Consider the following 16208-nt stretch of genomic DNA (forward strand, 5'->3'; position numbering starts at 1 on the left):
ATCGTTTCTCCATTTCCACACTCCTTGTCCTACTGGTGGCTTTTAGACGAGTGCCTTATCTGACAAATAGGGATATTGCTGAATGTTGTTGAGTGCCATTATATTAAAGCACTCATTCTAATACGTTACTGTTTCTATAGTTATAAACATTTGAAAATATGTGTCTGCATTTTTCTTGGTTAATTTTCGACCCCCAAAAAGTTTTTAGACTGACAGTACGCTTAGTCCATGACCTCGCAAACCAGTATTGAAGTATTTAATGAAAGATACTTCAGCCTACGTCTGTACATTGCTCTGGATAAGAGCTTCTGCCAAATACTGTAAATGGAACAGTAAAATACTCCAAATAAACTAAACATTAAATTTGTTTACCCCCCAAAAAATGTTGAATTGTTGACATGGTGAAGCTTTGTATTAGGAGGCAGTTACTGTATATATGGCAGGAGTCTCCAGTGTTAGAGAAAACCTTTAAGTTGGATGAGCTAAAAATGCTGCAAAATCTAAAAATGAAGGACATTTTAATGAAATTTTATTTTTAGATGATAATAAAATGCAGATTTTTCATCTTGTTAACGTAAAAACAAACAAGTTTATGGAGGCTGAAATGTAGAGATACTCTTTTGCTCTATAACTAGCTTTTCATCAGTGATATTTTGGCATCATGCACATGCAAGCACCATTTTGGAGACCAAATAAAGAAATGTGACACGCTATGGGCTAAAATGCTGAGTCAGACAAAAAATTTACAACACTGTCGCATCTTAGTTGTAGAAATATTTTGGTATGATGCCACTAACAGCCGTGATTTAGCGAGCTGCTCACCTTATACACTACATTCTCAACTCATATCAGTTTATGACTGAAAAATTTGTTTACGATGTACAATTTTTATTGCCATAAAACTGAGTAGTGAAAACCTGCCGTTTAGCGGTCTAAAAACTGATGAAAGTATCCATCGATACTGTTTATGTATGTTTAGTTTTGCCTAAACGTGTGTGGAAAAAGTGATAAGAAAAATGTCTGGGTGAGAATCTTCAATCCTGCTTCCAGTTGTTAACACTGTCTCCAGTCACGCTTTGTGTCACTGTGTTATTGTGTGTTTTCTCCTCACTAATTTGCATTCGTTGGATGCCCACCCACCCCCCCCTCTCTCCCCCCTTCTTAAAAAATACAGATTGCAGCAAAGCATGACATGTTAAAATGGGATTAACAAAAAACAAAAACAATTCCTTTTTACTGTTTCAAGCTGTGCTTTCCTCCATGTCTTGTCCTTTTATCTTCCATTTATCGCTGTGTCTCCAGATATTTCTCTTTATTTGTCAGAATTTCAGTTTGCTGACATTAAGTGCATGCTTGAGAAAAATAAATGATGATGAACTTGAGCTTATGCACCAGCACCTTTTTACCTAAAGTAATCCCATTAGGCCATTCGATTCGCTCCGATACCAGCACCTGGCGGTCCACACCGTTCAGACCAGCTTTTTCAATTTTAGCCTGAATCCCCCAGTCTGACCAGTACATGAACCTGATGGAAAGAAAGTAAAAAAAAAAAAAAGACACGTAAGGAAGAATAATCATCTTGTTTTTATCTCTCAAAATTGATAATAACCAGTTATATTTATCGGCAAGTCAATAAGTCAGTAGTTAATGATTATCCTGTATATGGAATAACTGTAAAATAAAATACTTCATGAATGCAATGTGTGATACAGATTCAGATCATATAGATCCAGTAGACTTTCCCCTTACTATACTTTGAATTTTGGACTTGGCATTCATTTACCATAACCGAAGATTATTTTTTATTTGTCATATACAAAATACTGTATATGCTTCTCCTAGACTGTACAAATAAATAAAGTAGATTTAAGAATCTGATGATGGTTCATTCATTCACTCATTTTCTACCGCTTATCCAAACTTCTCACGTCACGGGGAGCCTGTGCCTATCTCAGGCGTCATCAGGCATCAAGGCAGGATACACCCTGGACGGAGTACCCATCGCAGGGCACACACACACTCTCTCATTCACTCACACACTACGGACAATTTTCCAGAGATGCCAATCAACCTACCATGCATGTCTTTGGACCGGGGGAGGAAACCGGAGTACACCCCGGAGGCACGGGGAGAACATGCAAACTTGACACACACAAGGTGGAGGCAGGAATCGAACCCCCAACCATGGAGTTGTGAGGCGAACGTGCTAACCACTAAGCCACCATGAATTCACTTACAATCATGCTCTTAATGTTACTACTTAAGATTAAGATGATAAGTTTCATTCATTTTTTGTTTTAGAAGTAATTACAAATGTGAATTAACTCTAGAAATCAATATTACACACATAAGTGCCAGGTTAAGTATATTTTTTTTACCATTATGCTGATGAATGCTGAATTCTGATTGAATGCTTGTCGAAAGGATTCAATTAATTTTCTACAACAGCTTATATTAAAGCACTTATTCTAACACGTTACCATTTCTATAATAACAACACTTACAGCTCTTGCTGAAGACCTACAATTTCCTAAAATAGCTCAAAACATTTGAAAACAAGTACATTTTAGTACATTTTCTCCCCAACAGATTCTTTTAGACACTATGCTTACTCCATGACCTCACGAACCAGCCTATTTCTGTACATATTTCTGCTCTGGATAAGAGCTTCTGCCTAATATCATAAAAGAAACTGTAAAATACTCCAAATAAACAAAACTTAAAAGTGTTATCCACCCTAAAAAAACAACAACCCCATTTTAGATTTGTTAGCATGGTGAAGCTTTGTATAAAGACACGGTTATATATGGAAGGAGTCTCCAGTGTCAGCACACTGTCAGAAGAAAAGCTTCAAGTTGGATGAGCCAAAAATGCTGCAAAGGAACATCTAAGCACTAAGGACATTTGAATTTGAGTTTTTTTAGTTGATAATACGCTGCATATTTTTGATCTTTGATATAAAGAAAACATGTAGATATACTCTTTTTCTCCATCATTAGTTAGATCCTTATCTTTTTAGCAGTGATATTTGACATAATGCACTTGCAAGCACCCATTTTAGAGACCAAATTGTCAGGACTCAGCCCGGACGTTGGCCATGTGCTTTTTTGTTTACGTTTGGTGTTCACGTGCCTGCCCCGCCCTTGTCTTTTCCTCCCCGCCTCTGCACACCTGTCCCTCATGTGTCATGATTATTATTAGTATTTAGTTAAGCCGCGTTGCCTTGTGCAGCGCGGAATCCTTTGTTTTGTCCTGTTGTCTGTTGTTGTCGTGTTTCGAATTTTTCTTTTAAGCTATCCTGCATCTGGGTCTGTTTTTTCCCCACATTCGTGACACAAATAAAGAAATGTGACACACTAAGGGTAAAATACTGAGTGCCCCATTTGGGATAAGGAAGGCATAGCCCGTTTTTTTGCATAGCACAATTTGTGTACAAGACACCATCAATGAAAAAGATATTATATGGGTGATTGCTTGTTCTCAACACCGATGTTGTGGTAGCAGTCAGTCACATCAGTGTTACTGGGCTTTAAAATCATCTAAGTTCCACATTCAGATTGAAATGAGTCCCTCAAGAAAATAGAACGCAAAAAAAAAATCCAGAATTTTTATTATTATAAATCTAGTCATATTCTCTGTATAAGTACAAGAAGGACCAACAAGGTAGGCACTTCATCCATAAATTGCAGCAATTGGTTCTCATGTAGACAAGCTCTCTGAGCTCATTAGTATCCATTTCCTCTACTTTAATAATTTGCATGAAAGATGCTCGAGGGGATGGATAAAGATGTCAGAATAGACAAAGGGAGTGACTGAGAGAACTAGAGACAGGTTGAAGAGCAGTGCATTGACTGAAGTAAGATGAACTAGAATATGAAAGGAAACCATTCACATCAGATCTGCACTGAGGTAGAAATGGATAATGGTGTTTACCAGAATGACCACGTTCCCATCCACAGGTCACAATAACTCACTGAATTCTTTGATGAGGTTAAAATGATGTTAATCATATGCTATGGCCTTTACAGTCAGCATATCTTAAACCTATTGAAGTTTTGTAGTGACAATACTGTAACATCTGATGCGGATGGTTTCCTTTCGTATTCTAGTTCATCTTACGTCAGTCGATGCACTGCTCTTCAACACTGACTGAAAAAATATCCTGAGTTCCACAGATCTGTACATTTTATGCTGAAACTCAGTGAAGATATACTATTGATTTGTATACTAATGATGAAAAAAGAGAAATTCAGTCATTTCTTTTAACCATTTAACTGACCTATTTGTCACAAATAACATTTTCATCAGTGTACATGATGTATGTATGGAAAAAAATTTCCACTCTTCTCTCACCCTTGTCTGGGGTCAAGCGCAATCGCCCGTGGTTCACTCAGCTCGCTGTCAACCAACACTTTTCTTTTTTTGCCATCAGTAGTGGCAACAGAGACGGTTTTGTGTCCAGAATCAGTCCAGTAGATGTTATTGTGGACCCAATCGACAGCTATGCCTTCTGGGGAATGTAGTGCTGAATCGATGAGAGTGATCTGCTCAGATGAGTTACTGGCTTTGTTGATATATGCGCTGCAAAATAACACACACACACAAACACACACATACGTTAGTCTACGTATACATCCTCAAGGTCTAGATAACACCCATTTGTTCATGACAAGTCACATAGTAATGCATGTCTGCCAAACTGCACCATGAATGAGTATCTCATAAAACACTCTCTCGCTCCCAGCTGTTATTTTTATTTATGCACAGGGATTAAAGCAATACAGCATCTGCATACATTTGAAATAATGATAGTGAGACAATAATGATATCCACCATCCAAATCTGTTCGTTTGACATTTTTGGAAGAACATATGACAGCACAGTAAGGGAATGATGAGCTACATGCAAGCGCATGATCATTAGAAAGCAACTCATTGTTACTCCATCAGTAGAATGAGACTATACAACCTGATAATGTTCCATCTGTTGTGAACGCATGTTTAACAGATGCTGTTCTACATTGGGTGCCAGTTCTCAAATGGCCCTGTCTGTCCTTATCAGGAACTGAGGCTACAAACTTCTCTTTTTAAACATGTCGCCTGAGCCACAAGCTAAGCACTGTTATTTGGACCAATTGTTCTGTCCCCAATTCCAAATTTTTAGTGGCATAAATAATAAATACAAAGAAAATAAAGCGTCTGTTAGAGGAGTTGAGTGTACGTTAATGACATCATTTCAAATGTATCTGGACTCATTTCTGGGTCACGCTATAGAATAACTGAGCCAATTTTAAAGCTGATTAACTTCTCTAGAATTTGTATCTAAATGTACTAAACTAATTCAGACCACTACAATTTTAATTAAAAAAAAGTTAAACATACTCAACAAGCATGACTTAATAGCTGGTCATGTGGAGGAACACCAACTGATTGACATCATGCATAAAAGCCAACTGAAATGTTCAAGTCATTGGTTTATGGGAAAATCAGTCCTGGTCTGAGTGGTCAGGACTGTGATTCGTAAGCATTATCACAACCTGTGTATATCTTAAAAGGCAAATCTTGCAGTGTGGAGAATTCAGGGTATAGCTTTAAGGGATAGCTGTAATGTCTAATATTTTCAGGGCTCTCAAGTTTTGAAGACAGGCAAGTATAACATTCCACCATTTCTTTTTCTTTGTTTCTTGCGTTAAATCTTACCCAGATAGTGCTATTTTCTGATTGGCTATTGTGTAGCCTCTTTTTTTTGATTGGCTGATAAGTGTCAGGCTCGACTAAGAACTCCAGGGGAGACGTGCATGGTTCCTGTTTGGTTCCATAGAGACAGCGGTGCGGACTGATACATTTTGGGCGCTGCGGCTTATTAAATATATGAAAGCGAAAAGTGCAGGAGCAGGGGGCAGCCATTTATGCTGTGGCGCCTGCGAGCAGTTGGGGGGTTCGGTGCCTTGCTCAAGGGCACCTCAGTCGTGGCTGGCCCGAGACTCGAACCCACAACCTTAGGCTTACGAGTCAGACTCTCTAATCATTAGGCCACGACTTGCCCATATATGATAAATTGTCAGTTTTTCTGCGTGAGAAATACAACGTGTGGTGGGAGAGCGTGACAAAAGACAGAAATGCGTGACTGTCACCCTCAATGCATGATACTTGACAGCCCTGTATTTTTGACACAGGGTTAATGTTATATTAATCTTGTGACATAGCCCGGGAATAACTTTATTGGGCAGCCACACAAGCAAAGTTCACAAATACCCACATATGATATCCATCAAAAAGGCAATAGTATGCAAAGTGAGGTTCATGAAGAAACAGTTTGCCACCTCAACTCGTCACTGGAAATCAGTACATGCCCTCATAGCAGAACTCAAACCCCCAAAGTCACACTCCAAAATCTAGTAGAAAGCCTTTCCATTAAAATGGAGGATAATCCAACAGCAAAGGAAAATAAATCTGGAATAGAATTTTCACCAAGCAAATTTGGGTGTGATGGCATGGTCTCCAGTAACTTTTGGCCCAATAGTGTTTGTATGTAAATGATATCTGAAATTGCTCAAGGATTTGACAAAGATGAATTAGATGAAGTGGAGCAGCAGATTGTCTCCTTAATTGCTTGTGCCACTGTTTGCTGGAGACATCTTGGCTGAAATGTCACATCTCATCGACCCAAAATGATGCTAATCAGGATTAATTGGAGTAACTGCATCCTCAGCATGGCCTATAATCCATCAGCAGGCAAAGCTGACCATTCAGGGCCCACTTCTAAAAAATTTCAAGAGTCAAAACAGAGTAGAACAATATTTATGAAATAAGATTTTAGGAGATGTTTACTCAACATAACATTAGACACTATTTGCATTAAGCATCATTTCTGCTACAGTGGTTGTGTTTTGTTACACATTGGGAGCACATGGTTAGCGAAATACAACAGAACACTATAGCACCCTCTAGCTTTGAGTTGGCATTCATTTTTAAATGGCTATTCTTATTAAACTTTACAATGTTTGCTAGGGATCTCTATAAACTTTCTTCACCAATTGTCACTTATTGTCTCTGCAGAGAATATTTCACATCCCCAGATAGCCTGTGGCTAAGTGCTGCTTACTGTAAGGAACCCCCAGAGGCTAGCATTAAAGAATCCATATGCAGAGTTTAATGACAGATGAAACATGACATGCAAGTAATCTAAAACGTGGGGCAAAAGCATGGTGAGGGGCAGGCAGAGTTAAAAAAACGAGCAAGCAGAAAACAGGTCAGCAGTTAATGAGAAAACACAGCATTAATGAGCACATAGGGCAACAAAACCAAACAATGAACAGCTTCATGTGTGGCAGATTAACAACAATTCTCAAACATCAACAGGGAGAGCATGTTTTATAGATTATAACCAGGAAGTGTCCTCTGACCCCGGGTGTCAGTATTCAGAAGAGGACTCCCTCTAGAGGTTAGGAGGGGGCATTGAGGAGGAGATTGCCACACTAATGTGGTTAAGTGAATTTCATCATAGCACCCCTCCAGAGTGTGATCTTCCTCAGCACTATCTCAGCACTATCTGCATTGAGATTTTCACATCTTCCACTGTCTAACCAACTCAGGGCTTCGATGCCACATACTACTAGAATGGCTGAGTGGTTTCCCATTAATCGCCTAGTCTGGACCACTAATTGCAGAGAATTCAGCACCTAATCAACAGAGACCCGTTCATGACCCCAACTAACCAGACCCTGGTTTCCACTTCTAGTGCTCAGGAACTTAGAGCTCCAAAACTGACCTCTGACTTGTCCAAAATCCCAATGTAAGTGCTCTTAAGACTCCTCCTTACAAGCCTATGCAGTGTAGGAGAACCTCATGCTATCTGGATCTTTTTACAGTACAAATCTAGGATGAAACACGAATTTTTACCCATGGTTATATCTTCCGATTTTGTGTCCTTGCTTTATATTCCTGGTGTGCCAGGAATGTACCCCGCGGTACTATTTAGACAACAGCAATCAATCCTCAGAACTCTTTACTCTCATAGAGGTAAGACTGGCTACTCAGCACCACCTGTTCCAGATCATTTATGGTAAAGAAGTAACATGATCTCTGATCATGTCTGATCTCTGTACATGGATTCTTTTCTGAGTATGAAAAAATAACAGCAAAGATCATATTTTAGCAGCCTCCATACTCTTAGATTCTATTCAGCCTCCCACATGAGCCAAACACTAGTTACAGCTTTGGCCTTTTCTGATCTCAGGCTGTTGCTTAATCTCATAATCTCACTCTTTCAGGAGAACAGTGCAATTCTTATGAGAAAAAAAAAAACGGTCAGCTATGTGACCTAATAATACACGTTCCACTCTTCTACTAAAATGCACAGACTCACACACTGAACTGTTTCAGGGCTGATGAATATTATTCAGCAGAACTCTACTAATTAGGATGTCCAGCAGAGTGGGAGGAAAGACACAGAGATGAGAATGGAAAGACTAAGAGAATGAGAAAGCACGGCACCTTACCACACACTCCAGATTCATGCCAATTACCATATACCAGGTCGTACATACATGATGTGAAGAGAAATCAACCTGAGCAATCAGCAGCCAAATGTCCTGCTTTAGGCTTATCATGGTGATTAAGCTTAATTACAGCAATTACAGGATCGTTAACAACAGACAACTGTCAAGCTGTTCATCAGCAGACACCCAGCAGTGAGCATATGTGAAAGCAAACATGTATAAGAGATGCCTTGATGTCTCCAAATGACTACTACTTTTTCTTTGCTCCTTGTGCTGGGTTTTTACACAGATCTGTGATACATTAAGCATGCTCTGTTCATGAAGTACCTAAAGATCTTGCGATGGAAAAGGTCACACCAGTACATCTTGTTTGTGGTGACATCCACGTCTAATGCCACAGCATTTTTCAGGGTGGGCGCCACTTGGGTGTAGTCCCTCCTCACCAGGTCAAGCCGTCGGATCTCGTGTCGGTTGGTGAACATCAGGTATGGACTTTTACCTTGTCGAAGACCAGAAAGACATCATGAATTAGGGTGGAAGAGTTAAAAATGAAGCTTCTTAGCTTTTAGATTTACATCATCGGTAAAGATATCTGAGAACATTTAAAGGGAATAGACATCAGCAGCCTGCAGCACTATGGCATTCACTTCCACTTCGGTTCTTTTTTGTTTATGTAGCCATATGCCATTTGTTTAATTCATGTCTTGTCTCTGGCTGATTTGTCATTGTCTCTTTCACTGTTGTCATTATCACTGTTGTCCCATGTGTGTCATGATTAAGCTCAACTGTGTTCAGTTTCATTCCTGATTCATGTCAACAACCCTTGCGCGTGTGATGTTCTTAGCAAACCTTACCTTCTGTGTTGGGAATGCTGTGACATTACCAAGTCCCTTGTTTCCTGCTCTCTTTGTTATTGCCTCATTTTTTGACTTAGCCATATTTTTTTTTAATTAACATTGTTTTTAACATTGCCCTCAATTGTATAACATGAGATAAGATGTAAGTTGCTCTGGATAAAATTGTCTGGCAAATGCAATGTTCTTACCATAGCCTGTTTATTTAGATTTTTTAGATTTTTTGTTTTTTGAGTTAATAAAATAACAGAGATTTCACACCCATATACTCCAGCATGCATAGCTGGAACTTTCAGTACAGAATTACTGTTGTTACCTGAACTCTTTTCTATTAACAAGGTGTTCATTTTGAGTCCAAGGCTTATGCGTAATCTCGAGCTGTTCCATGTCATTTTTACTGCGAATACGACTTACCTAGAAAAATCTGTATTTTGGAACCATAGGAACACGGTGAACTTTAGAATTCTAGGTCATTATATTGCAATAAACTGACAAAATGCTTGTTTGTGTGTGTGTCTGTGTGCATGAGACACACAGCTGTAGTGTCTCGAGGCAATTAGACATTCAGTGTGTGTCAGTACATTTGGATCTACCTCTGGAAAAGCTAAATCAGTGCAGTCTTGTGACTCAGTCATGCCACCAGGCAGCAACAGCAATTCCACTAAATTCACCTTCACTATAGCCTAAACTCACAGTCTCTGAACTGAAATTGACTCACCCTTGCATTCTGTGCATTCTCCTTCACTTTTTCTGTATCAACCATTAACTCTGTCCCTAATGATTATTCTAAATCTGAATTATTAGACAATCTTTCATTACGTCCAAGGACGTTTTCCTCATTTCTTGTGCTCTCTGTGTGCATTGACAAATTCTAAACCCTGCCTAAGCTTTATACCTGTCACTAAGAAGGTCATGCCTCTGACAAAAGATTTAACATTTGTTTTATGATTTCACATTCTAACCTCAGGAGGAAACAATGCTGAATGTGAACTGCTAAATTTCCTAAACAAATAAAATAACAGAAGATTCGTGCCTCTGTTAGCTTGGGCTAAACTAGCTAACATTTTTTTAAACTGATATAGTTCCTGTTCAGCTAAGGTTTAGTCATAGCCAAACAATCCAAAATCCTGTTTTGCTGGGCACGGTGGCTTAGTGGTGAGCATGTTTGCCTCACACCTCCAGGGTTGGGGGTTCGATTCCCGCCTCCGCCTTGTGTGTGTGGAGTTTGCATGTTCTCCCCGTGCCTCGGGGGTTTCCTCTGGGTACTCTGGTTTCCTCCCCCGGTCCAAAGACATGCATGGTAGGTTGAATGGCATCTCTGGAAAATTGTCCGTAGTGTGTGTGTGTGTGTGAGTGAATAAGAGTGTGTGTGTGCCTGTGATGGGTTGGCACTCCGTCCAGGGTGTATCCTGCCTTGATGCCCGATGACGCCTGAGATAGGCACAGGCTCCCCGTGACGCGAGAAGTTCGGATAAGTGGTAGAAAATTAATGAATGAATGAATGGTTTGATGCTAAAAGTGACAAAAATAAGTTTGCTATCTATTATTTTGCATGCCAGCTATCTTTAGGGTCTTGAGTTTTTATTACATACAAAACTACTCCCAAAAAATACCCCAAAAGACCAAATGTTAGCTAACAAACCCTTTTGGTTGATAGTATTACTGAATAGCCCTAATCATTACAAAAGGTTAGTCTTAGCTAAACAATACCCATAACAGTGGTTTTGGTTGTGATGGAAGGGTATACAGTAGATGGTTCAAGCTAAGACTAGTTAACTAGCTAACATTTAGTATGCTAGTTAACTTTGGGATGTTAGGGTTGTAGTATTTTTCCAGGACTAATTATGTAGTGAATTTGTGCTCATGAAATATATGTGGCTGTAATATATAATTAAACAATTATACTTTACAACAGTTGTCATACTATTGCATCCAGTAGGTACTGCTTTAAGAACATAAAGCACACAGTTACTTTTATGGCATTGGACAGAAACACTATAAAACTGTTCACCTGCTGAATTCAAATTGTGAGTAAACTCACAATAAGCAGTCAGAACAATGGATTTCTTCAAGTTTTAATTTTTGAAATCTTAAGCTCAATATCCAGACCTTTTACGGAGTTTAATCAGACTATCATGTTTTACATTGCACCCATTGTGACTTTACAGAAGTCTGAAGTCTCTGACATTGAATACATCGATACTGATTTACTAGGTTATGGTCTGACTAAAATCAGTCAGAAAACTCTGTAAACACTGGCAACACATATTTCAGGTACTTTTTAAGTGGTATTTTAAGTACTTCAGGATCAGGAACATGTGACTTGGCTGTTTGAAGGGAAGGTTCATTCCACACCATCTTGGTGCCAGAATATGTATCTTACTTATAGCCTAAGCGATGGTAGAGACTTTAAAGATAGTGTCTCCAATTTCTGAGAAATGCTTCATAAAACTGAGTCGAGCCGAAAAAAAAAAAAATCTAAACTAACGTGTAGCCAATGAGCAGAAAGGGGCGGGTCTTGTCAATATGCAGCGGAGAGAGTGTTCAATGTGTGACATTAGCAGAAAGCGGTTTTAACATTGACATGGGGAATAAAAACAAAAGAAAGAGAAGAAAGATTTACGATAAGGCAAGAAGTAGGACGTGTTAATATAGGATCAGCTTTCCAGCACTGGAGAGAACTGAAGGAGCAGGAAGTTGGCCACATATTCACAGATTGGAGTTTCCCGAGTCAATAACTCCTGAGATAAACGCTGTTACTACACAAATAACACCTCTTTTCTATCGTAGTAATGTAGAGAGGCAGCTACAACCGTGTTTTGTGTAGTAACAGCGTTTAGCTCAGGAGTTATTGACTCAGGAAACTCTTTACTTTACTTAAGACGCAGAGGTGCTTTTTTCCTTCTCGATAGATGAGTAACGCTGGTTTTGCTTTGTTACACAGAACTAATATATGCCGTCCTTTGCATGATTATGCTTGTGTGTCATTTTTGCTTGTTTGTTTATCTGCAATCGTATTGTTCTTCCCTTCAGCTATGATAAAGACATTTCTTTCCATTATTTGCCTGGGTTACATATGTTTGTGTGGGCGGAGCTATCGATACAGGGGTGGAACCCATTTGGGTTAGGGACGTATTTGTTTTGGTGATTTTATATGTCAACATTTGCTTTCAAAAATCGGAGACCCTGCCTTTAAACACAAACTCTCTTAATAGTCTTTCTTCACTTCATTATTTTTTTTTGTGCTTGAGTTAAACAAGTTCTCAAACTTGCACAAATGCAGGTAACTAATAGCCAGAGACTCTCTTATAAGATCATTGTTAATTAATGTCTGTAACAAAGTACAAAATATTAAATAGGTATAGAACCCAGACTGGGCACTCCGTCCAGGGTGTATCCTGCCCTGATGCCCCGATGACGCCTGAGAGAGCCACAGGCTCCCCGTGACCCGAGGTAGTTCGGATAAGCGGTAGAAAATGAGTGAGTGAGTGAGTGAGTGAGTGAACCCAGACTGAACTGGACAGTCACCTGATATTTTCCCAATCTCAAACTGTAAATCGTTTTGATGAATGTATGCTAACTGTAGATTCAGATTCCTGTTCTTAGTGGACAAGAGTGAAGTCTCATGCTGTTGTAGTTTGGTTGTTATGTGTGTTGGATGTTGCTCGACGGATGTTTTTCTGTAAATGCCGTTGTGTGTGTCTCAGGAGAAGTATAGTTACTGAAATACTCAAACCAGCTCCTCTGATACCAATAAACAAGTCCCACAGATCAAATTGTCCCCATTCTGATGTTTGATATGAACATTAACTGTAGCTTATGATATGCATCTGCATTATTTTTGCACTGTGCTGATTGGATAATTGAGTCTGCTAATAGCTGGATCTAGGTAAAAGCAGACAGCAATGGTTGCTAAGCAGAAATTGATTGTACATCCCAAGAAATTTTGGGAAGCAGGTGGTGAGGTAGAAAAAGTGAGAGGGGATAAAAGAAAATGAGGAAGTAAGGACCTGTGTCACCCAGAAAAAGACCGAAAGCAATTTAAATCCTGACAGAAACAGACAGATGGCAAAAGATTTACAGCAGGTGCGGTTTGATAGTGAAAGAACGTGTAGAGCATTCAGTGATGACAGTGATGGAAAAAGATGATCAAGGTTGGTTGGTGTGGTCTCTAAATCACAGCTCATTCTTCCTTCTTACCTTCCTCGCTTCCCAGCAAAGCTGTTAATATCTCAGGCTGTGACCTTACAAAACCCAAGATGCTTTGGCTGGCTCTCAGCGACGGGGCCCAGAGCCACGACTTAAATTGTAAGGCCCCGCTGTAATAGAGGAGACTTGTGGGAAAAGAAACATTTCATTCTACTGCTAAGTTCCTTACAGACCACTGAACTGCAAGCAAATATTTTCGTTTTCAGCCTGTGTTCAGAATTCAATCATTTCCCTCATCTGCTGGATTTGCTGTCATCAGTCTGAACAACTTCATCTAAGATGAACGACGTGGCAACGAGAGAATGAAAGAGACAGAGTAGGGATGGGGGGAGGAGGTTGAGGCAAATCCCTGAAACTTGTGCTAAGACGAGATGAGTATAATAAAACTGTAACGTCATTGATGCAGCATCTTTTCTACTGAATGGACTGCATTAGATGAGTAAGTGGTCTCTATCATTAATGTCATTCATCATCCTGTGGTTGTTCATTTCTGTGTCCCATTGATACAGTCATCACATTTTTCTGTATTCTGGCTCCTTCATGTCAATAGCTAGAGCTTTGACTAATGATATATATGAATGGAATATGAATAGGGTGGGCCAGGGGGCGGAGCATTCATAAGTCAATCACAGCACAGAGTAATTTAATTTTACTGCTATACAATGATGATGCCCAGATTTCTTCCTTCCTTCATTCATTTATTTATTTATTTTTTATTCCCTTACTCTATCTTGCCGGTATCCCCTCCATCCATCCATCTATCCATCCATCCATCTTAATTCTTGTCCCTCTCCCACTGCATTCGAGTTAATCTCCATTTCTCCTTCTCTTCTCTCTTTTCTATATATTCTCCTGCCATTCTTCCTTTATCACAGAATTTATTAATTATTAGCAATAAATGTTTCTCTCTATTCTTCCTATCACTACATGCTGTATCTATTCTTCCCTTCAAAAATCACAAGCTTCTTTCCTTCTCTTTATTCTTTTCTTTCTACACTTTCAGATCAGAACCAACTTCAGCAATATTTCAGCTGTATTGAACAAAGAGCAACATTTTGACTCATTTTTCTAAACAATCCATTAGTAATTTAGTAATTATGCTTTTGATGAAACCGCGGTAGGAAATGGATCGAGCACACGGAAGTTGAGAAGTGGAGATCAGCATGCTCCTCACATTTTGCTCACACACACACACACACTGACTGCTAATCTTACAGACTCATTCTGAGGACCGTGATATATTTGTTGAAGACCAAAGAAGAATACGTGGATTTCATCAAGCCCTTTATCTCTTCTTCTGACAGATAGAGAAAATGACTCAATTTCCTCAGGATCATTAGTTCGTAGTAATACTGGCTGCTGGTGCAAAAAGTGGTGTGGTGGAGCAGCGTGTAGTATTGAGATCCTGAGCTGTGTAAAGTATTTGTGTTGAGTTCTCCCCATAGTTGTGTAGGTTTCCTCCAGACTCCCAAAACATACTGATGTTTAGATTGCCAGCATGAATGAACAGATGGATGGATGGATAAACAAATGCATGAATGAATGAATGAATGAATGGAAGGTTGGGTGAATGAACACTTATGGAATACCGTGTGCCGGAGTGTAGTTCAGGCAGTGTGTGTGTAAGAGAGAGAGAGTGAGTGTGAGAGAGAGAGAGGGAGAGAGAGAGGGGGGGGGGGGGGGAGAGGGGGGGGGGAGGGAGAGGGAGAGAGAGAGAGAGAGAGACTCATGGTGTGGTATGACTAAGAGTTAATTTACTATCCTCTAATTCCTAATAAAAAAAACTTTAACTATTTATACTGAATGCAGAATGGTTGACAAAATGTGTACATTACTGTATATATATATATATATATATATATATATATATATATATATATATATATATATATATATATATATATATATATATATATATATACATATATACACATACATCCATTGTCATCCTCTAATACCACCAGTACAAGATAATGAAATGTCTTGACCACAGACTGTGTCCTTCCAGCGACCATGAATTTTCTCACATGCTCATTAAAACCAATTTACAGGTTCAGGATTGCAGCACACACTAATAGCACACATCATTTCCTTAATGAGGATGTAGAAAGCCAGCATGGCCACATGTACAGAGCTCCACGCATCACAGTGGGCAGCGACACAACAGTGTCTCCTCCCATCAATAAAACTAAATAAAGATGTGAGGACCTGCTCGACTTGCTTCACACCACATGAGAGAAAACAGCTACCCGAAGAGACGCTCAAGCACCTTATTACTATCCATGGCTTAATTTGCAACACTACATTTCTCTTACCGTGACACATTAAATAAGTGAAATGTAACTCATCAACTTCACTAATATTAAGCTGCAATTTGTTGAGCTTGCTTTAAAGCTTTAAAAACATGAATGAATGTAAAGATTCTTGAGAGAGAGAGCACAAAGCGCAGAGATAGATGATGATCATTACGGAGCTCCTTGAGGAACACACGTCTAGATTGAGGACCATCGGTAGATTCTCATTGTAGTCTTGTAAAAAATGGTCTAATGACTCGAAAGCTTATCTTAAAGGAACCCCTCACTCAAACACTTCTATACACATACTTTTGTACTTTAACAAAGATCTTCTTCTGTACTTCTATTAGG

The 16208-nt window shown here is 39.2% G+C and overlaps 1 protein-coding gene across 4 annotated transcripts in view; it reads right to left on the reverse strand.

Moving 5' to 3' along the window:
• lrp8 (low density lipoprotein receptor-related protein 8, apolipoprotein e receptor) overlaps nucleotides 1-16208 on the reverse strand; it is a 204759-nt gene that overhangs the window by 24955 nt on the left and 163596 nt on the right. For all 4 annotated transcript variants that reach the window (XM_047814280.1, XM_047814278.1, XM_047814277.1 and 1 more), the window contains exons 10-12: nucleotides 8828-8999; nucleotides 4354-4581; nucleotides 1407-1525 (exon numbers count right to left, since the gene is read on the reverse strand). In XM_047814280.1, coding sequence (XP_047670236.1) covers nucleotides 1407-1525; nucleotides 4354-4581; nucleotides 8828-8999 — 519 coding nt within the window. The remainder of the gene's footprint in view (nucleotides 1-1406; nucleotides 1526-4353; nucleotides 4582-8827; nucleotides 9000-16208) is intronic.

The sequence above is a fragment of the Tachysurus fulvidraco genome, chromosome 5, assembly GCF_022655615.1.
Source record: "Tachysurus fulvidraco isolate hzauxx_2018 chromosome 5, HZAU_PFXX_2.0, whole genome shotgun sequence".
NCBI classification, from domain to species: domain Eukaryota; kingdom Metazoa; phylum Chordata; class Actinopteri; order Siluriformes; family Bagridae; genus Tachysurus; species Tachysurus fulvidraco.